This window comes from Akebia trifoliata, chromosome 10 (genome assembly GCF_017979445.1).
Source record: "Akebia trifoliata isolate Shusen 1 chromosome 10, ASM1797944v1, whole genome shotgun sequence".
In the NCBI taxonomy this organism is placed as follows: Eukaryota; Viridiplantae; Streptophyta; class Magnoliopsida; order Ranunculales; family Lardizabalaceae; genus Akebia; species Akebia trifoliata.
In genome coordinates this window covers 31,660,357-31,684,075 of record NC_141384.1, presented here as the reverse complement: position 1 = coordinate 31,684,075, position 23,719 = coordinate 31,660,357, and the positions used below count along the sequence as shown (strand labels likewise).

At 35.2% G+C, this 23,719-nt stretch overlaps 2 protein-coding genes across 2 annotated transcripts; one reads left to right on the top strand and one right to left on the bottom strand.

Annotated features, from left to right (window-relative positions):
- Nucleotides 1–37: 37 nt before the first annotated feature.
- LOC147393924 (Protein kinase superfamily protein) lies at nt 38–4,584 on the bottom strand. The gene is made up of 3 exons (XM_086454979.1): nt 3,439–4,584; nt 1,505–1,588; nt 38–1,372 (listed from the first exon to the last, which is right to left on the bottom strand). Exons 1-3 carry the CDS (start codon nt 4,433–4,435, stop codon nt 300–302), a joined length of 2,154 nt encoding a protein of 717 aa, XP_086311105.1. The 5' UTR covers nt 4,436–4,584; the 3' UTR covers nt 38–299.
- A 7,368-nt stretch (nt 4,585–11,952) lies between these two features.
- LOC147393923 (Protein kinase superfamily protein) lies at nt 11,953–21,491 on the top strand. The gene is made up of 13 exons (XM_086455150.1): nt 11,953–12,457; nt 12,541–12,658; nt 12,770–12,828; nt 13,194–13,258; nt 13,544–13,637; nt 13,724–13,804; nt 13,899–14,010; nt 16,575–16,629; nt 16,804–17,144; nt 17,225–17,580; nt 20,287–20,557; nt 20,645–20,715; nt 20,796–21,491. Exons 1-13 carry the CDS (start codon nt 12,206–12,208, stop codon nt 21,027–21,029), a joined length of 2,109 nt encoding a protein of 702 aa, XP_086311276.1. The 5' UTR covers nt 11,953–12,205; the 3' UTR covers nt 21,030–21,491.
- The last annotated feature ends 2,228 nt before the right edge of the window (nt 21,492–23,719 follow it).

Sequence of the window (23,719 nt, the reverse complement as noted above, 5' to 3'; positions counted from 1 at the left end):
TTTAGTTTTTTATCTTATGAGAGACCATGGAAAAAAAATGCAAAGCTAAACCTGTGTTCCTTTTCGTTTTTTTTTCTGTTTCTACTGATCATGGTCCAACCAACACACTATGAGGATCTACTATCATCAAATTGGGGATACCACCACATGCTTTAGATCCTCAATATTAGGCACAATAAGTTTCTCTTTAAAAATTAATAATAATAATAATCATCGTAGATGGAAAAAAAAGACATTTTCCCATTTCACTTGACCCAAATGGACTCCTTAACAAACTGACCAATATGTGCATCAATTTTTCAAGGCACATAAATGGAGTCAGGAGACATTGATATCATCTGAAGGAGGCTCGAATTAGAAAATGTTTCCTCCAGTGCAGATCCCCTCCTACTACCTCCATTTAGGCTCTCTTTCATGATCTGTAAGAGCTCTCTGGCAACATCCCTCATACCAAGTCTACCATCTGGACCAAACAACAAGCACCTTGTCGCTAAGTCTGCAACCGCCTCTATCTGTTCTCGATGAAAGGGTGGTTGTTCATGATAATAAAGGAGTGGATCAACAATCTCCTCTAGCTTCCCACTCCTAATCTTTGGCAAGGCCATTGTTAGAAAATCAACATGTCTTGAACCTGAAATGATCTCCAGCAGAACCATGCCAAGGTCGTAGACATCACTTTTATTAAATCGTGACCCTTCAGAATTGTGACACATGAGAGACTCATTTTCAAGACTAGAGTTCAATAACCCAAAGCAAGCAATTTTAACAGAATAATCCTGGTCTAGAAAGATGCTACCCAGTTTTAGATCATGGTGGTAGATGGGAGGAGAGATCTCAAACTGCAAGTATGCAAGAGCACTCGCTGTTTCAGCAGCAATATTCAACCGCCAGTACCAATCTAGACCATTTTTCCAGTCTCTCTGTTGATGCAGATGTTCCTCCAGGGTACCATTTGCATAGAACTCATAGGTCACCAGTGGCATGTAGCCTGATTCTATACAGCAACCTAAGAGGCGGGCGACATTCCTGTGTGAAACTTGGGACAACATCTCAACTCGAGACAGAACCAGCGTGAGGTTCTGTTCAGTCTCACACTGTACCTTCTGCACAGCCACGTGCGACCCATCACCAAGTACCCCAGTGTAAACAGTTCCATTAATGCCATCAACTAGTTTCTGCCCATCTTCAAACCCTTTTGTGGCTTCTTCCAGCTCCTGATACGTGAATAATCGAGTCCTACAAGCCTTGCGGAATGAAAGAGTACTCTGATGAAGGTCTGTATGATGTTCCCATGTGTCGGACTTCATGGACTGCCATAATAGAGCATAAAGCATAGCTAAGGAGACAAGGATGAACACAGAAGCGAGAATACCTACTTGGCACAGAAAGCACAATGTTATTCTTGCAGCAGAGAAGAGTAAACCAACATAACCTAGATCAGTAGCGAACTCCAATATAAATGAAAAAAGATAATGGTTGATGTGTTCTTTCTTTCATCACTTACCAGCCAGAATTTCCACTTTCCTTTTGTTATGTCTTTTGGGGTAACACTCTCTACCAAATGCTTCATGCCCATCCTTGTTACAAGCTGTAAAAGAAAAGACCGATTGTAATTCACCTTCTAACACTCATTATGAATCAAAATTCCTCGGAACAAACTTATGCTTTTACAGGCTATAGTCAGTATTGAAGGAACCAGTAATGGCATTAGACAGCAATTTGAGAGAACCCCATCTGAGTGTCTGTGCATGTATGGGGTGTTTGTGTGGGGGTGGGGGTGGCTCAATAATGACAATCATGTCAACCAATAGAAGATAACATTTCTATTTATTAAAAAAAAGCTGTCTGGTACAATAAATTGAACAGCATTTTCCTAAATACTGACATGAAATGTTGTTAAGAATATGTTAATTCCACGAAACTAATTAATTCCATGTTTAAGAACATGAAAGAGCAGTACATCAACAGAAACTTACCCGGATTCACTCTGAGAATCTGGAACGTATTACAAAAGATTACTTCCATGAAATCTATAATTAGAGAGGAAACTGTAGAGAGGAGACATATATAGAGCCAAGAAAATTTCCTGGTATACTTGCTACTCTTTACTCAACAAATTCTGACCAGAAAGTCACTGTGTAATTGACAGGAAACCCATAGTGTTGTGTAAATGTCTTGTATTCTGTTGCACTATGCAGAGCTGCATGAGTATGAAAAGGGAAATCGTGTAATATTTTCTTAAGGGATTTTCTATTTTTGGGGTTTTCTGTTTTAGGGAGTTTTACTTGTTTTAGTAACACTCGGTTATATTAATAGAGATCTCTAGGGCTGTAAAACTTAAAGGAGAAAATAGTGATTGTTCTTGTTCTATTCCGTGGATGTAGGCACACTGCCAAACCACGTAAATCCTTGTGTTTTGTGCGATTGTGTTATATTTGCTATTGCGATTTTTCACACATGGCACATGCAGATTGAGGAGACATGAAGCACAGATCTCAATAGTTCATGTCACATATCACAAGGTGCATGTGGAAACCAAAAATTACCCCCACACTGAGTATAATACCCTTACAAAAAACGAATGTCGCAATTTGTGACTTGCGGAAATCCCTTCTAAGCTACTAAATAGATATTGATCATGCTAGGTTGCTTATATATGCTATAATTCGTTCCTTTTGGGACTATAGTGACAGAATCGACCAACTAATCTTCTGACTCCAAAACTAAAATGTGTGGATATATAGAAGTTTGCAAGGGATATAAAACATTAGCTATTCTTAATTAGTTGTAAGGTAAACCAAGTTCGATCATCAATGATTAAGCCACACCTACAGACAGGAAGCACTTGTCAATTAGTTTTTGTCACAGACATCTGCTTCTTTCTAACAAAAGTGTACTAACCAGAAGAAGATTACCCACCACACGAACACCAATCCTCCCAAAATCAAAACAGGACACAATCTTGAGGACTAAATAGTATCCTCATTCAAAACCTTACAAGAAAGCTTTCAAGGCCAAAAGACTTGAGGCCACATCTCAGTTAAGGAGTATCAAAGAAGCAACTGCGATCACTATCGTTTCACACGATTATGATATGGGTACCATTATGATAACATTAATCAATTACCCAAACAGAAGTTAATCAAAATTAGTATTAGTCTTCAATCGTTTCCTTTGTCAATGCAAGAGTACTCCAAACCTCCTTATGGACCGGACCCTATAATGTTAATAGGATCCACCAAACTTCAATGATAAATTACCATAAGTTTCAAAACAAAACATTCTAATCAAATGTTCCATTGAACAGAAGAAATAGCTCAAAATAACTACACTAGTAAGGCAAGCAATCATTGTAACTACTCTTTAAGTCTTTAACATTAAATTATTCACCAACATTGAAGTTTGATATAAGAAATGATACTAGTCAAAATAACTCACATTTCAAGCATCCAACTCCCTCTACAAACCCATCTCCAACAAACCCATTCTGGCATGCACACCTTACTCCTGCGTTAACCATTGTAGCATTGATGATGAGCGCATTGGCAGCACATATTTGTCTTGAAGAGTCTCTAGGAACTGCCCATTCCAATTTAACACCACGCTTCCCTGAATTGGCACCAGGAGGAACTACCCAACTTGAGAATCCTCTACACCCAAACACTGAGAAACCATCTCCAAGCTGCCAGACACTATGATCCGAGAGTGGGTAACAGCAAGTGGAAGAAGTAGTAGTAGAATTCCCTTCACAACCGGGCAGCATAATTCTTTCGCAATCCACTTTACACACAGAAGAATCCTCACAATCATATAAACCAAGGACATTCTGGACCGATAAACCATAGAAGCCATTATTCCCCTTAACGAAACTAAAGGAATTCACATCATAGTACTGGCGACAAGAAGTGGTGCCAGGAATATCTACTAAAACACCATCAAAGGAAAATTCAAGAACTCGAAAGCTTTGAGACCCGATATTCAAGTAAATAGTGGTGGAATTGAGGCAAGAGAGGTGAAAAGCATCGGAATGATGTTCTAACCCACAAGAATCGTTTAAGTGAAATGGAAATGGGATGTGAAGGGGGCCACATTGGTCTTTGCATTTGTTTGGAAGCAAAAGGGGTACTGCCATTAGTGGTTCCGGAGAAGGAGAAGTGATGGGTAACAGTTGGTGAAAAGCTGTGAGGAGGATAACAATGGAGGTGAAGAGAAGAGGAGGAGAAAAAAGAGGGAACATGGTTTCTGGTAAAAGGAGTTTTTTCGATGGTGAAGAGGTTTGTTGTGGGAGTGGGAGTGGGAGTGGAAGCTTAGTTGAGGGAGTGAAGAAGTAGAGGGAGGGGGGCATGATGTGGCATAGAAGAGAGGAAGGGAAGATTGGTCTGTGGACTGCCCTACATCCGTACATGGGTGCGCGAGCGTGGCGGGTTGAGAGCATTGCAGTTGAGTTGGAAGTCGTTAACTGCCTTGGTTCCCTCCACAATTCACAGTTTGTGAGAATTTCAGAATGTCTAGATCAGCCGCTAAACGTGGCATGCATAATGTATTGTATGTAAACGGGACTTTTCCAGCCTCAGCCCACTGTTGAGGTTGTCCATCGATATGACCTTTGGGATTTGTTTAGAGGAAAAACACAGATTTCCTAGAGATGAGTTCCAATCTTCTAGGGATTAACACTATTATAACAAAATTAGGGATTTTGGATAGAAACCCAAAACATAATTTGCATTTTCTCTAAAAATTTTATGAAACTTTCACATATTTTTATACATATATTTTCTTGTGTGTAATTTCCTGTGCTTAGTGCCTCATACAAATCTTAGGACCATAAATGAACAGTTGGAACACATTGCATTTTTATTTTATTTTATATCTATACATAATGTTTACCGCCTAGGAAAAATGAAATTCTTCAGCAAGTGAATTCTGATATTTAAAAATAATAATTTGTTGTTAGTTTTGGGAGTGAGGGTTTATCCTCGTCATTTTTTCTTGGTCCCCCTCTTGATTTAAGGAGTAGGGTTTGCAAGTTGAAAACACCATTTTCTTAGTGCTCCAACTGTCATTATCGCCAGCAAGCATCGACGGTCTCTCTCTCTCTCACACACACACATTCAACCTCGGGCTGAAAACCCTTAATTTATAATCAAAATATGTTAAATTGAGTCAGAAAAGTCTTGATTTTTAGTTCAACCTTACTTGCAATTTATTTTTCAATCTTGCTTTAATCCTATGTAGAAGATGAGAAAATGGAAGTTTAGATATTTCAAAGACCTTATACAAGTGAGATGAGGTCCGTCCTTGTATGTCTGTTCTACAAAAAAGAACTGCTCCATTCAGCAGTGTTTAATTCGCAACGATAGCAACTCCACTTGGGATTTGGGGTTTAGGAGAAGCTTTAATGATTGGGAGCTAACAGATGTGATATCTTTCCTTGATCTTTTGCACTCGTGTCCTCTCAATGACAGTGAACAAGACAGATGGGAATGGACGAAGGTTAAAGACTTGGGATTTTCTGTTAGCTTGTTTTTTAAGTGCCTCAACCCTTTTGCCGAGCAATCCCCCTTGAGATTTATCATTTGGTCAAAATTCGTTCCAGCTAAAATATCCTTTTTTGTTTGGTTGGCTTCCCTTGGGAAGATTCTTACATTGGACAATTTGATTGCTCGAGGGTGGATCACTCCAAATCGTTGCCCTCTTTGCATGAAAGATGGGAAGTCTGTCGACCATCTTTTAATTCATTGCACATTCTCTTACCAAATTTGGTCAATATTCCTTGGTCTTTTCCGTATTCATTGGGTCTTTCCTTGTAAGTATTCCCTGTTATTAGAAGGGTGGGCCAGTAATGTCTTCTCTTCCAGGAAAAGATTTCTGTGGGCTATTCTTCCCTCGGCTATAGCTTGGGGGTTGTGGAACGAGAGAAATAACAGGGTGTTTAACAATAGAATGAGAAGCTCTTACGGTATATTCTTGGAGATCTTGGGCTTATTATATCTTTGGGCGAAGCAGAATATCGATTTCAAGGGGATCACTTTTGATGATTTCGTTTTTAGATGGAATTCTTTATGTAGTCTTTGATGCTTTGTTCTCTTTTTGGCTTGTTGTTCTCTTAGAGGCTTCCTCGGCCTCTTTGTATTTAATTTTCTTCATTTAATATATTACACTTATCAAAAAAAAAAAAAGATCGCCCAAAATTTAAAAATTATTTAGAAAAAATCCCTCCATCAGGGTCCTTTAAGTAATTTTCGCTACTAATTATATGGATCACATGAACAAGAATATAAATGTTTACTATTATATTGAGAGAAGGGCGATTATTGTCAATGCAAATTCACATTAGTTAATACTTTTAAATTGTAAGACCATCATGGAATAAATATTCTAATGCAGCAGGTGTTAGCTAGCTTAGTAGGTGAAGTGTTTGGGTGATGATACTTAGAGACATGGGATTAGATCCCGCTAGCACTGAGTTATTGAATTCATTAAGAACATACTTACCAATATAATATATATTAATGCATTTATAATAATAGGACGATTCAAGGGACATAATCGCGATAATGGTTTTTGTCCTATATGAGTGAGAAGCTTTGGAATGGGCTAAATTTTTGTGATAATGATCTCTATAGTGAGAAGATCATCCTCACAAAAAATCAGTCCATTTCAAAACTTCTAACTCATATAAGATAAAAGTCACTGTCACAATGTTTGTCCCTAGAACCTTCTGATTGAAATAATTTGTTAATAATAATAATATGAATAAAATATTATTTCTATCTTTTATCTTATTTTGACAATCTATAAAATAAAATAGGATTGTAGGGCCTACTTTGCTACAGTGTTATGGGAGATAATTCTTTCATCAGCTACAATGTTCTATTAGACCGTTCATTTGTGCCTACGACACACAAGAATTCATTTTGAGGGTTAAGGAGGCAAGAGCGAGAAAAAAAATAAAATTAGAGGGATATTGTTAAAAAAAATTGAGGTTAAGAGAAAAATAATAAAGTGGGTTAAAAAAGAGATATAATAAAATTAGAGGAGACATTTATAGCAAAACTATAGGTGAGGGGACGTTTATCCACCTCAAAACATAAAACTATAGCAATTCAATTGTGTTTTGCCATACATAGAAATAAAATAGGATTGTAGGACTTACTTTGTTATAGTGTTTATAGGGGATAAACCTCCCATCACCTACAATGTTGTGGGTATAAAATTCTCATCAATCTACAATTGTTATGTGATCCATTTTATTTTCTTTCCTTTTCCCCCTCTAACTTTGTTATATTTCTTCTTTAACTCTTTAACATATTTTATTATTTCTCATCTCTTATCTCTTTCACCTTAAATTTTTAATAATGCCCTTCCAATTTTTATTTTTTTTTCATTTTTGCCCTTTTTACTCGAGAGAGGATATACATGTTGTCGACATGGCGAACTCTAGTTTATATAATAAAATAAAACTTAGTTTCTATAGTTTTGTGTTTTGAGGTGGGATAAATGTCCCCTCAATTATAATTTTGTGGGTGGACAATTGTCTTATCAACCTACACTATACTTTTTGTCTTTTATCTTCACTCCCTCTAATTTTATTATATCTCATCTTTGACTCATTTTATTATTATTATTATTTTTTAATCTATTAACCTCATTTTTTTTAAAATAATATCCCTCTAATCTTATTTTTTTTCTACTCTTATCCCCTTAACCCCCTTAAAAACTAAAGAGGATTCTTGTGCCATAGAATATAATACAAAGTAGAATATTATTTTTATCTTTTATCTTATTTTGAAAACCCACACATACCCTACTACTAGGTTATTGCCCCTTCCTAGTGGGAAGAAAGAATATTAGACAAACCGAGGAGAAAAATAAGATAAAAAAGCCAAGTCTCCCATTATAAACATAAACTAGTTTTTATTGGAAGTAGGGGTGTCAATGAGTACCCATTTACCCGAACCGAAATCGAAAACCTTAGTTCCGGTTCCCTTTTATTGGAACCAATTAGAGTCGGGTCTAATATGGAATCGAACCAATAGGGATCAAAACCATTGGGTTCTATCCGATGGATACCCGAAACCGATTTATTTTGTCATTTATTTTTATATTATATATGATTTAAGGTAATCCTATATTTTAAAATTAACATATATGATATAAAGTTCTTCAAATTTCATATAAACTAAATATTTGAGCTTAAGATGAGTCATTTCTTTTTAAATTTATTATTTGTAAAGGAAATAAATTTTAATATTTGAAAATAAAAGTTATTAAATCATCACTTTAGTGAAACAAATTATAATTAAGTTGATACTTTACAAATAATATGTTATTTTTTAGAATGATTTTGAAATAATTATTCTCATTCAATTATTGAGAATCGGAGTCAACAGGTATTTGTGATTTTTTATAGTTTCGATTTCGATTCCACTTATTTTAAAATCAGAATCGGAATTGATAAAATATAAACATTATGATTCCAATATTCATAATAACCAAACCTGTGGCGCCCCGCCAAACGCTAACACAAAACCCCATGTCAGATCTTGAGGTAATAGGTGGCACCTCGAAATTTCGGCATGGTCTCCTTTGTTTATGTTAGCATTCCAAGGCGTTCAACCTGCACCTGATAAACAACATACAATCCTACATATACATGCATAATATAATAACTAGCGGAAGCCTATATACATCTAATATCGTACGATAGATCAGAGTGCAGAAGAAGGAATTTATACACACGATTATACAGGAATTCCTCACTCTAACAAAATTCATAACGCTCAAAATCAAAATCTATATTACTCAAAACAATCGACACCACTAGGGGTAATAACCCCAATACTCACCAGGTAATGGACTCTGGTCGTCTATCTGACCCACCAGATGATCCCCACTCGTTGGTTCTACGCCCGCCTCGCTAACTACAGGCTCTGAAGCTAAAAAAAAAGAAGGAATGGATGAATAACAATGGTTACCCAATAAGGAAACAAACAATTTATGTCAATAACCCCTCCTAGTATGAATAAATAAGCATACTAAATTATTTTAACAATATAAAATTTTACAAAATAAACTACGATTAACTGGTACATATAGCCAGGGATGAGCAACTAAACATTTTAAAACTCACATTACATCAATCATCATTACTCACTATAACATTCTCTTTTTATACAAATCTAATTGATTAAATGAAAACATTAAACATGGATTTCATTTTATATATCAAAATAAACAACAGATACATAATACACAATGGTGGAGTATTGGAATTCACGACTGGATCGTTCCTAGTCGGGACATGATGTTACAATTCTTCTCTGGCTTTTAGTTCCTGATTTTGTGGTCGGTCGCTGCACTTACCACGCTTGGTTGACCATTTATCCGGCTCAGGCTGGCCGTTTGACGTGACCGTAAGCAATGGGTCTCTTTTCGATGTGTCAGAACGTTCGACTACTATAGATTGTTAGTGATTACTGACTAATCATCTTCGTCTATGCCTATCAGGCGTACATGTGATTCCCAAATATACAAATCATTCGTATACGACCACCTTTACATTACAAGTTCACTGGTAAAGATAGAGAAGAATATTTCAGATTTCAGTTGTGATTCCACTCTCATACGCGTCCCATACCACATATGAGCTTGGTAGTCACCACTCCGGATGATATGACGCACTATCCCTTCAGGCATTCACAAACTCTTAACAGCTCACAAAATAGCTATATATATATATATATATATATATATATATATATATATTATTTTCATTTGAAAACAAAAGAGAAATTAACAATACAAGGTTGATAATGGATATCCAGTTTCTTATCATGCAAGTGTAGCCACCCTACCATGCAAGTGTGGCCACCCGGTCTAAAATAAATAATAAAACGGAAACGTAAACAGTGCATCGCGCTAACAGAAAGTAAATAAACATGCAACCAACAATATTATCCCTGGATATCTGTTCACCAACAGACACACAACACAACAACGTAAAATGCAGACATCACCCCTCGAGTGTGACTCTGACATTTTACCGTTTCATACCCTTTTTCCTTTTTTTTTATTTTTACAATTTTCAATCTCTTCAATAAAATATCCATTTTCTGATATTTATCAACTCAATATGAGTTCATTGAATATTAAATCACATTTTCCAACTGAAGAATTTATTTTTATCAATAATATAAAAAAATATACAAATTATTTTTCAAAACAGGGTCCGAGCAGTGCACAAGACCCAATTTATGGAAATAACCCGTTAAAATACCCTACCCACGTATAATTTGTTAAAAATCCAATTAAACATATCAAACATGCAATTTCTGGCGTGAATTTTTAAAATAACAAAAGAATTCTATATTTTAGAAATACATCCAAATTTTTTTCGATAAAATCCTAAATGCAATTTTTCCAATCTACGATTATTAATAAAAATTGAGAGTTCTTTACAATGTCTAGGCAAAAGGATCGAAGTGTGTGCACGGAAATCGAGGCGATCAGCACGGAAATCGAGACGGACCGAACTTCGAAGCGGCTGATTTTTGAAACCGGCCTGGTGGTTTCGAAGATCTCGACGTGGTCGTCCTTTCTCCCTTCTACGACGGATGACGGTTTGACCCCGAAACAGATGAAATCCGAGGTCGAAGTTTCGAAATCCCCGTATATACGTACGACTGATTTTTGAAGATACGAGGTGAAAAAGATGAGAAAATGGAAAAAATTTGGGTGGATTTTGTAGATGTCGAGGCTGCGGACGTTTCTCCCTTCTGCATCGATTATCGATGACGAGCCGTTTGCGAGAAATCTACGTTTGAAGTTTTAAAAAAAAAAAATTTTTTTTTTTTATAAATCCGTTGGCTGTTGACTGTTGACTATTGGACGGGTTGGAGAAGATGAATTGATAAAAAAATTATTAAAATTTTATTTATATAAAATTTGGGATAAAATCGGTATTTTGTCAATTGTTTTGATCGATGATAATTTAACCATCCGGACTCCAAAACTGACAAATGAATACTCTATTTCGCCTAATTTTTCATTTCGGATCTAATGGTGTAGTCAATTTCTACAAATTATGTCTCTAACAAAAGTTTACATTTTTTGACCTGAGGTGACCCTTAAAATTGACGTCATTTTCGTTTTTGATGATAATTCGACTTCCTAATATCCAAAAAATGACATATTTAATAATTTTTCATTTTGAATCCAATGGTGTAATTGAATCTTAATAGTTCTTACTCTAGCAAAAAGTTACTATTTTAGCCTAGTCCGATCCGATAATCGAAGATTTTGCAACTTTTATATTCGGACTCGTATTTGAGCGTGCTTATAGGCTAAACTATATTTTTCAATCATTTTGAATCTAATGATGAGGTTAGATTCCATTAAAAATGATCAGAAATATCATAAAGTTTTACCCCTAAGTCCTACTTTCAAGATTTTCTTAAAATTCTACTATTTATTTTTTCTTCGAGATACGAATTAAAAATTTGGAATTTTACATAACCAAAATCAATCCAATAACACCACTAAGTGGAAGTAGTCAAGATATTAAGCATGATTTACTGTACCAATGATGCAATATATCCATATGGGCCTATAGGGAACGGTACAAATAGGTACTCTCTCTCTCTCTCTCATTCATTCACATCGGTGATGTGAAGAGAAAAATATTTTAAATGCTTTTTTTTTTTAAAGTAGATATTTTAAAACATTAAAATATTGCTATTTCTTCTTATAGGGCCAAGAAGAACATTGCGTTAAAAATGTTTTAAATGCTTATAGCTTTTAACATTTAAATATTATTATTATTATTATGATCTCTTTTTTATTATAGGAAAAAACAAAACATTGCATTAATGTGAATTTCATAGGGTGGGGGAGAGACTTGAAAGGTCATGTGGTGGCAAAAAGTCTACTACTTGTCTCTTTTGTTTCCTAATTACCCCAAGCTTAGCTAACCCCAGCCCTCGCCCCTGCTCAAAGTAACCCCAAACAAACTACACACGTCTCTCGCTCAGGAACACTCGCAAAATAAAGCTTTAATTGCTCTTCCACTTCAAGTCTTCAAGTCCCAGTCCAAAATATATTCGAAAAAATAGGTAAGAAAATATATAAAAGCAGAAGTGCAACAACAAAAAACAGATAAAAAAAAAAAAACCGAGAGAGAGAGAGAGAGATCATTAGGTATGTGATGGATCTTGGAGACCCCAACTCCAACCGGTGCCGGTTGATCGGCGATTACATTATTGGGCCAAAAATCGGGTCGGGTTCATTTGCTGTGGTTTGGAGGGCGAGACATCGGAGGTTGGGCTTGGAAGTGGCCATAAAAGAGATTGATAAGAAACATCTAAGCCATAAGATTAAGGACAATCTGCTAAAGGAGATTACAATTCTCAATAATATCACACACCCCAACATTATCCGCTTCCACGAAGCCATCCAGGTACTACTACTAACATAACAAGCGTTCTTTTTTTTTTATTATTATTTATAATTATCATTAATATAATTTTATATTTTTGTTAGACTGAAGACAAGATTTACCTTGTTTTGGAATATTGTAATGGTGGGGATCTTTCTACTTACATCCATCGTCACGGAAGAATTTCTGAGACTCTTGCCAACAACTTTATGACCCAATTGGGTATTAATTATTACTTCTTTCTTTCCTTTCATAGCGCTAGATAAAGTTTTTTCTATGATTCAACTTGGGAAGTTTTTTTTATTTTTCTGCTTTGGAATATCTTATATTCAGCTTCAGGGTTGCAAGTTCTCCGTCAAAACAATCTTATACATAGAGATTTGAAACCACAGGTATCAAATATGAATGCACTTTGTGTTTCTACTTCTCAAACCCCAAATTTGTAAATTTGTTGAACAAAATTTATTACTGGTCTTCATTCCTTAAAGCTTATTTCATTCATTCAATAAAAATTTTCATTTATTATACTTTCAAAATACATACATGTTGTTTCCTTACTCACTTATGTACTAAGGTTGAAAGATTTTCATTTTTTTTTTTAAATAATAAAAAAAGAAATCCAACCACTTATCTCTCCTTTATTGTAGAAAATTCTCACTGTGTGGGAAACATTTGAGTGAAGTCTAATTTAGTTATGATATTTGTTGTCAACTTTCTACTTCTTCAGCCTATTTATTTTTTTTACCAATTTTTGCAGAACCTTCTTTTATCAACCACCAATGACACTCAAGTATTGAAGATTGGAGATTTTGGTTTTGCAAGGTAAGATTAGTTAATTACAATTATGATTTCTGCAATGCATTTCTGGGTTTGTTACATTTGTTACTGTTCTGTTGTATAAACTATAAAGCTTGTAAATTTCTTTATCACCATACGCATAGAGAGGCCTAAACACTTTTTTTTTTTTTTTAATAAAAAAAAAAAAAACTATATTTATTAGCTTCTTGATTATAAGCTATTAAGGAACATATTTTTACCTGGAAGAATGGGTGTATTTATATAGGTTTGATTTCATATTTACTCATATATGAAATCTAATTTTGCCAGGTATCTGACACCCCAAGGATTAGCTGACACATTGTGTGGTTCACCATTGTACATGGCTCCTGAGATCATTCAGAACCAAAAATATGATGCCAAGGTTTCATAACATGACTGTAATCTTAGATCAGTGGTACTTGTATTAGTTTGTATTTATTCTTCAATTTGTTAAATTGGTATGTGCAGGCTGACTTATGGAGTGTTGGAGCAATTCTTTTCCAGTTGGTGACTGGGAAACCACCATTTGAAGGCAATAGCCAATTCCAGGTTTATTTGCATTGACGTGTGGTGAAGTTCATTTTCTATCAGTTCCACATTTGGTCCTATTTTTGTACTTATTGCAATCCACTATTTCTCTCAGCTTTTCCAGAACATTTTGACGTCTAATGAGCTAAGGTTCCCTGAAGGTGTTTTAGAACAACTGCATCCTGATTGTGTAGATCTTTGTAGAAGTCTTCTGCGCTTAAACCCAGGTGAAATTAATTGCTACTCATGATTATGATTTTTCAGTTTCTATACCCATTGAAGCTATGCCTCCAATCCTTTATTGACAATCATACTTCTGATTTCTGAATATGGGTTTTTCTGATTTATGTTTGAAAAATTACCATGATAATTGTAAATTATGACAAAATTATGCAGTAAGCTGGGTCTATGGATAAGGACCCAATCCATGCAAGATGGGTTAGAAGCAAGCCTAATGGTTATAACCTTGGTTGCCCGTAGTATCTTTTCTTGTTGAGAAAATTCTAAAACAGGGGAACTTTGTTTATTTTAGAGTGAAAAAGTTCTAGCTGTTTGTGAGAAGGTTGGAATTCTCTTAATCAAACTTCAATGCCTAAAATGATCTATTTGAAATTGTAGCTAAAAGTACTCCATGCTTGCAAGGTTTTGTGTTTAAATTCTCTTATGTTAGCACTCCCCAAACCAAAAAAAAAACTCATGTGTTAGTTACAATTTTGGGTTGATAAGTATTTAAGGTTTAGTTGCTGCTAGATCCTTTCAGCTAGTCAAAGTAATGGGTTTTGTTGAGTGGATCATCCATTGAGACAATATTTCTACTTGGTGGGAAATTCATCTCTGTCTACTCAATTTCCATCCTTGTACGCTTGCTCTTTGAAAAAAAATAACTCTGTAAGGCAATGTCTGATTCGGATGAGAACACGGACTCTTGGGATCTGGGATTCATCTTATGTTAGCACTCCCCAAACCAAAAAAAAAACTCATTTGTTAGTTTACATATTTTGTGGTTGATAAGTATTTAAGGTTTAGTTGCTGCTAGATCCTTTACAGCTAGTCAAAGTAATGGGTTTTTGTTGAGTGGATCATCCATTGAGACAATATTTCTACTTGGTGCGGAAATTCATCTCTGTCTACTCAATTTCCATCCTTGTACGCTTGCTCTTTGAAAAAAAATAACTCTGTAAGGCAATGTCTGATTCGGGATGAGAACACGGACTCTTGGGATCTGGGATTCAGGAGGAACTGCAATGATTGGGTATTGACGGAGGTTACATCTCTTCTAGATCTTCTTAATTCGATATAATTCAGAGAGAACGAGCAGGACAGAAGGGAATGGGTCGAGGCTAAGGATAAGAAGTTTTCTGTTAAGTCTTTCTATTATTACTTGGTGCTGTCGGGAGAGGTTTCGATCTCTCCATCTGTTGTCTGGTCTGCTCATGTTCCTTCTAAGGTGTCTTTCTTTGTATGGCTTGCCTCTTTGGGTAGAATTCTCACGTTGGATAATTTGATCTATCGAGGGTGGATTACTCCAACTTTTGCTTTCTTTGTTCTAGGGATGGGGAGTCTGTTAATCACATTCTTATTCATTGTCCTTTTACCCGAGTTATTTAGATGTTCTTCTTATCTCGTTCCAGGTGGATTGGGTTCTTCCCTTATCTTTTTTTGAACTTCTGGAGGGGTGGAGTTTCAATATCATCTATTCTAGAAAGAGGCTTCTCTGGGCTATCCTTCCTTTCGCCATTGCTTGGGGCCTTTGGAGAGAGCGCAATAACAGGATATTCCATTGCAAAGAGAGCTCGTCTCATACAGTGATCTTAGAGATTTTGGGACTTCTCTTCCGTTGGTCAAAGAAGAGTAAAGACTTTGAGGGAGTGTGTTTCCGACATTTTGTTTTTAATTAGGATATCATTTGTAACAATTAGCTTCCTGCTGGGTGTGTATTTTTGCTTTCTTTTTTCTTTTCACTTGTTTATTTTTTTTTTGTTTGGGGCTAACTCAACCTCCCTTTCTTCTTCTTCATTTATATAATTTATATTTATCAAAAATAAGAAAAGAAGAAGCATGTTCATATGATTTGTTATTGACTTAGAGATAGCATGAAAAATATTTAGAAAGAAAATTTGATGGGTATTGGGAACGAAAAGAGTCCTGGATGAACATATTGGCATAAATAAGGGCATGTATGAGAGAACTGTCAGAGCAAATAGAAAGGTGACGAATGAGTTCATAGTTTGAATTGGTTTATATTAGGGATCAACTTTGAGTCTGTATTTGTTTGCAATAGTTATAGATAAAGTAACTAGAGCATTTATCCCAAAATCCTACGAGTAATAATGGATTTCTTTATCTGTGAGAGTTATTTATTTAAAAAATTTCTAATGTGGCTAAATCTAGTGTATCATACATTTCATTCTTTTCTTGGTATAGTGAACCAAGCATGGTACCTAGTGTATAAAGAAAATAAACAGTGGTTCCAAAGAAGCACATGGCAATTTTGAAGCCTAAAAAATGTGATTTTAATTTTTTTATAAAAAAATACTTTTGCAACTATCTTGGCTACCAATTTCTTCTCTTGCTCGTTGTCCTTATCATGCTGTTTCTCCAATGTAATGTGGCTTTGAGTCCTTTCCTACTTTCTAGTTTAGAAATAAATCACATAATGCTTTCTGTTGGATGATCACTGGATTACTTAGAAATTAAAGAAGGATTTTTTTTTTTTTCTGGTGTCTTTGAACAAAACAATATGTATAGCTGATCCTATAAAGTGGTTAACTTGCCTTCAATTATTTTGCAGTGGAGCGACTAACATTTGAGGAATTCTTCAATCACAAGTTTATGAGAAAGCCACAGTTATATTCTTCTTCTTCTTCTTATTTTTTAAAGTCCATTTGGCATGCTATACCTCAGTGGTCCTCCTAAATAATTTTCATCTGACGTTCTCCTAAACATAGACAATGTAATTCACATACCATATTGAACATCTTTAATTGTAAATATGTAGGCTGATGATGATGGATCTTGAGGCAGTCTTCTCTGCTTCCAGAAAATAAACCTATGGTTGAGCAGCTCGAGTGCTTTACAGATGATAAATTACCTTTTGCGTCTGATAAGGGACCCCTGCTGCATTCAGAGTGTTTGATAAATTCATCCAATACAAATCCAAAGAAAGTTTTACCTATAAAAGAACAGTACAGCAGACCATTGTCTTCAGACGTTACGGAAAGTGGCTGTGAGTTCATGCTAAATATTGCAAGTGATAGACAGAGAAAATCAGTCGATGCTGGTCCATCAAATTCATCAGATATTTGGAGCACGAAGACTGAAAGTGTAGAACGGCAACTTTTTAATACTAGTGGCACTAAAGGTCAGTTTGCATCATTCACGTAGTTACATTGTACTGAGATCTTATCTGTTAGACCATGACTCTTTTTTCATGTTATTTAGTTGGTGATTCACTGGAGTTTGTTGAACAAGAATATGTTCTTGTTAATGCTCATTTTGGTTCATTGGAGACTCTTTCTTCTTCACTTGAGGCATCTATGCAAGAGAGTTCTGCTACAAGACTTTCTAAGCTCTCACCAACGAAGACTGGCAAGGGCATAGTTGTTGCAATGCAAACTGGAGAACTGGCTGGTAGTTATGTTTGTGGTGTGGAAAGTCTAGGGAGCCATGTATTGGCTCCATCACAGGCATCAATTGAATCAGGGGATGCATGTGGACCATCTCCCTTGCATCCTTCGACTAGGCTACAGTTGCTGAATCAGTATGCTCATGCTCTTTCAGAACTAGCACAAGGAAAGGTAAGTTACTCTTATTCAGGTTTTTGACTGTAAATATATCGTTTTAGTGGATTTTTTTATTTATAATTGTAATACAGTTTCATGATATCATATCTCTAGTAGTACTTTTCACCTGTTATCAACTTCGATATTTATGAGCAATCCATCCTTGGAAACCTTGTGTTATGCAGTGTTTGATAAAGTATTATGCTATCAGTATGCCGCATTCAAGAGGAGTGCACCGCAGGAATGATTAGGACCAAGTGAATTCTTGGGCCAGTGTATGGTATTAGTGACAGGGCCATCATATGTGTTTGTGTGTATGCACTAATGAGTACAACTATTAGCTAATAAATGACGTTTTTTTTTTTGTACCTGAAACACACGTGTATGTGTGTCAACTCCCCTGACACAGCTTGTGGATCCACAAGGAGATGACTCAAGGGCCGATTTTTTAATTATTTTTCTTAGAAGTATTTACATAGTGATAGAGGTCACCCTTACTAGTGAGAGCTTTTGACTCATCTCCATGTGAGTGTCACACATCTGTGTCAAAATCGGTGTGTGTATTCTGACCCATCTTATCACCAATATTGGGTTGACAACATGAATCTTGTTCTGCTAATTCGATTTTCTCTGGAACCTCATCATTTGTTAAGGAATGCATCTTCAGGTCTTTCCTTACTTCCCCAATCCATGCCTTTTGGGTTATTCTCTTACTTGATTTTAGGGCATTCAACTTGCACCAAAACACTACTCACTGGTTCAATTATTGGTTTTTGTTATACATGCTTAAAAACCTTCCATTTCATCTCCTATCAGGGACAGTCCTTGATCTCTTGTGTGACTAATTTTTTTAGCCAAATATTTCCTAGTCTTTACACTTGGAGTTCATGATAGGTGGCTAAAGTGGAGGCACCCTTCTAGAGTATTAGATGACCGATGTGCACCTAATTATGGATCAAATTAAAGAGAATTGAATGAGATGGCAATTAACTTTCATTTCATCTCCTATTAGGCACATTCCTAGGTCCCTCAAGTGTACTTAGTTTTTTAGCCAAATAGTTGCTAGTGTTCGACTAGGAATTAGTGATGGATGGCTAAAGTGGAGGCATGCTTCTACATTATTAGGTGATTGAGGTGACCTATTTGTACTGAATTACTGATCAAACTGAAGGGAAAATTTAATGAGACAACAATAAGACCAATCATGCTTTATGGAGTTGGGTGTTAGCAGTTGGGGATAATAGATTCACAGAATAAACATAATGAAAAGGAAGAACTTGTGATAAGAACTGGTAAGACTAGCAAAACATAATTAGAAATGAGTAAATTAGGGAAATGTATCGGCCTCCTTGTATTTTTTCCCTCTCTTCAATATATTATACTCTTCAAAAAAAAATAATTAGGGAAATGTAATGTACCAAGGACATCAATAAGTGATAAAATTGAGGGTAATTTGAGCAAGTCAATTGGGATGATTTGGGCCTGTACAACAAAGTCCCATGATGGCACTAGTGAGAAAGAATACTTTGGTGAAAGTTGAAGGCTCTAAATAGGTGATAGGAGGGCCGAAATCGATGTGGATGGAAGTAGTAAGAACATATCCGTAGACACATGCTTGGCTGAAGATATAGCTGTTGATAGAGTTGAATGATGAAGTATGGGATTTATTTTTCCAGTCCCAGTATAGGTATAAGGTATAAATGATTCTAAGGTGAGTCTTACCACATATCCTTCTCGATATCTTTTTTTTTTTCCTTTGCTCATTCTATAAATGTTTTTTTCCAATGTTGACTCCATCTCAACTCTGCTTGTGTGAGCTTTAGATTCCTGCTACCTAGCCCATACGAAAGTTTGTGTCAACTCTCTTCACATGGATCCGCATTGCTTCATCCTGATACATACATACATGCACACATCATCATCAAATCCTTATTCCAAAAACTTGGGGTTGGCAAGATAATCTTTTTCCTCCATTCAACATACAAGATTGTATGACACCTTTTTTGACATGCTCATGGGGTGCAAATGGAGATGAGTCAAGGGCTGATTTTTGGCGAGGATAATCTACTCACTACTCGCCGTGAGATCATCCTCTTCAATAATTAGCTAATTCCAAACATTCATATCCTTAATAAAAGAGGATCATCAATTTTACAGCTCACTTAAAACTCCACACATGATGTTAGAATTTTCACAAATGGTCATGTCAAACTCATCCATTCAAATCCAAATAAGGTCCATATTGTTGAGAAAAACTGGAGCAATCAAACCAAGAAACGAATCAAAAACAAAACACAAATCATGCACATAAACAAAGATTTTTACGTGGTTTCCTCAAGATTGAGGTACGTCCACGGATCACACCGATTCCACTATGAAGAGAAAACTCGCAGGTACAAATTTCACCCTTTCACCAAAATGAGAAATATAAATACCCCAGGAAACCTAACTAGGTCTTTACATAATATTAGTGAAATTACGAAAATACCCTTGGGAAATTTCTTTTGAGGGCTTCGCCCCCTGAACCCCCCCAGTGAGCTCATCCAGCATGAAGGCATGGCTTGATTTACAGTACCTCCTTGTTGATCAGTACTATCAAGCTCCACAGATCACAACACATATCAGCTATAAATATCTCCATACTACTTGTGACATAAACTTAAGCCTATAATGAGTCACTCAATATTCAATGAAGTTATTCATTTGTTTGAATGTTGGCAGCTTAACGCAGGTTTGCATCTCGAATCGTTTTCAGTTGAACTTGTAGTTTTAGCTGTATGGAGGGAGGCTCTTCGTGTATGCCGCTCTTGGGAAAAAAGTTTTTCACATAATGAATGTACACTTGATGTGGGAAGCACCAACTTGCCTCAAAACTTGAAAGAGAGCCTAGATTTTGACAGGCCTGCATCTGTTTCCTCATTCGTGAAGCATGAGTTTATTACGGCTTTTGATCGAGCTGAAAAGATATCAAATTATTTCCACAATAAGAATGTTAGGATGGGTTCTTCTTTTTTTACAACTATGTACTGTCTTGATACTTGTCTAATTCCGCCAGAGCTCATTTCCAAATGTATGGCAGGTGGTGCTGAGATGCCAGATGCCATGGAAATTATATTCCAGACAGCAATTGGAGCTGGGAGAAGTGGTGCTGTAAGTAAATAATTACTTTCCCATAGTATAAAAAACACCCTGTTTTGGGCTTGCCAAACAAATTCTCCCTCTTGTTTCAGGCGGACGAGCTCATCGGAAACACGCGCAGTGCAGAAGCATCCTATGCAAAAGCAAGGATCCTGTTTTCTTTTATTGTGGGGGAAGCAACATCATTGCCACTGAATCCACCATTTTCACTAACTGATTTTGATCAGAAGCGAATACAGAAATATATTATAAACTTAAAAGTTCATCAGGCTCACTCCCAACAACCACCATCACCAAATCAAAACCTGGGTTTTCCCCCAAAGTAAATATTACTGACAGTGTGCCATGATTGTTGGAGGTGTTCTAAGAGTTCAAACCTGAGGCAACCCCGGATTTCATCTATTTCCTTTTAACAGACAAAGCTTTCCTTGAAATTTTTGTTAGATGCCATATTCCATCAACAAACTTTTATTTACACACACGAAACAACGAATCACATTTATATTAGTTGATGCAGGGATGTGTTTGGGAGCAGCATATATAGTAAGGTGCATGAGCTTGTCTTAGCGACAACTATTACTGTATAGGAATTTCATGTAAATTAGAAGATTGACTATTCTTTAATCAGACAACATTGTACATCTTAGTGAATATAACTTGTACAGTCCAGTGTTATGGAAAATTCAAGTCTTTATTTGTATGAGTGCAGCAGTTGTTGGTATGGGAATACTATATCAGTATCAGTGTAGATGGGAATTGGGATGGGCTTTTGAAGCTTTCTTTGTTAAGTATGTTGCTACCATAGGTAACTTGATTTTTAATTTGGACTTCATTCATCTCTTACAAGAATCTAGTTTAGTTTAGTTTCTTTTTTTCTGTTATGTAGTTACTAAAGTGTGACATTTGTAATGACTCACCACTGAAAAAGAGACATTCTTTCTCTATGCGCCATTTGGAGCTTAAGTTCGTTGGTTCTCCCCAAGAACAAAAGAGAATTATTACTATTTAATGAGGAAGCGGAGATATTCTTTTATTTTATTTTTTGTTTGAATTTATGACCTCAAAAGTTGTTTTGTAATGTGTCAAACCAACTAAGCTGTGGGTCTAACCGTCTAAGCGCGGGTTATTCGTCTCAAGAGCAATTTTTTATCTAGAGTTCATTGGAGCACTCTGACGAATAACAAATTTCAAGGAACGATTCCTGGAGTGTAATACTTACATCATGAAAAAAAATGAGATGATATACACTTGAAGAAAAAAAAAAAAACTTTGGCACTTAATGATTTATTTGTTCGAGTATACAAAATATCAACGATTGAATGTCCAAAATAAATAAATAAAATCATAGAGAGTGAATGATTAGATTTTATTTATAAAGCAGAATACTGATATAAGGATCGAGTTTCAGGTTAATCTATAGTAGTCTAATCTCACAAATACCCACTTTTAGTGATAAAATCTATTTTGTTTGGATTGGTTAGTCAAAAACTAATATCTCCAAATATTGTTACATCTCCAAAATCCCTTACTGTTTTAAATTACAAAATGATTCTTACAAGGGAAAATTACTTAAAGGACCTTGATAGAGGAGTTTCTTTATAAATAGTGCCTAAGTTTTGGATGGTATCTTAAAAATCCATTTCGTAAATAAATTCTTTCTTAAAATCCTTGAATCTCATCTCTCATTGTAATATTTTTTAAATATCCAAACTATCATTTTTCTCATCTTCTTTACATAATTAGGTTTCCTAATAACACTTGCGATCAAGATTCTATTTTATTTTTATTTTTTATGATATGTTATAACTCGATTTGCAACTATGATATATGCATTTTTTATATTTCAAGGAGATTTATCCATTATTGAAGTCGAAAAAAAGAATAAGAAAATAACTAAAAATCTAGATCACAGTTGCTATGTCGAGTTAACCATTTTTTATTGTCTAGTTTGATATTTTTATTATAGAACTTACCACTTAGTGGTCACTTTTTATTATCTAGTTCAATATTTTTATTGTGAAGTTCGACGCGTTTTTTTTTTTAAATGAAAAATATTGTCGAACTCGATAACAATTAAGCATGACTTAAAAGCATTGAGTTCATTAATAATTATAGTCGAATTCAAAATATTAATATTGTTGAACTCTATGATATTTGTTATATTATTAATGAACTCAACAATAAAAAGTAGTGCACTCAACACTAAGTTGTCAGTTTGACAATAAAAAGTGGTGAACTCAACACTTTTTTTTTTTTCCCATTTTTTCGACTTCAATACTAGGTAAATCTCCTTGAAATATCCAAAATGCATATATTATAATTATGAAATTGATGCTCGTTTCAAAAGTAACTATGTGATCATAAAAAAATTTAGACTATCAACTTGATTAAATGTTTAAAATTAAGAGTATATCATTCTCTGTTCATTTTTCATCATAAAAAATCGTCGAAAATATTTGTAATCGTTGTTGAAAAATCTAGTTATGTGAAGAACATGCAAAAAAGGGTAAGTTAGGTATTTCAAAAACATTGTAACAAGTTCAGGTTTGACCATTAAAATGAGATTTTTTTTTTTGTTGAAGATTAAGATGGGGTTAGGCCAAGGTTACCTAATTTGCTAGTAGAGGACTAAACCAATTTACGTTACGGTTCGCTTTCGATTCGTCAAATACAACAAATGCCACAAATTAAGAAGCAAACCACTTTACCATTTTGTTTTTTACAAGCCCTCTAAATATTTTATAATATTAGAGATATCTTCTTAAAATTTCAAATTAATAGCATGCCCGTTTGACTATGATTTTTCTCAATAGACTAATGAAAAATACCCAAATACCTTCTTCTCCAACTAATAAGTAAAAAAAAAACTTGATATTTTTTTCTGCAAAATACACCATCTTCAATCTCTTTTGCATTATACTCATCACTTCAAACTCCAGCTCTGTTTATCCCTACGAACCAGGTTTAATCTTGAGTAGCAAATCACAAATGACAAATTCAAATTCAAATTCAAACT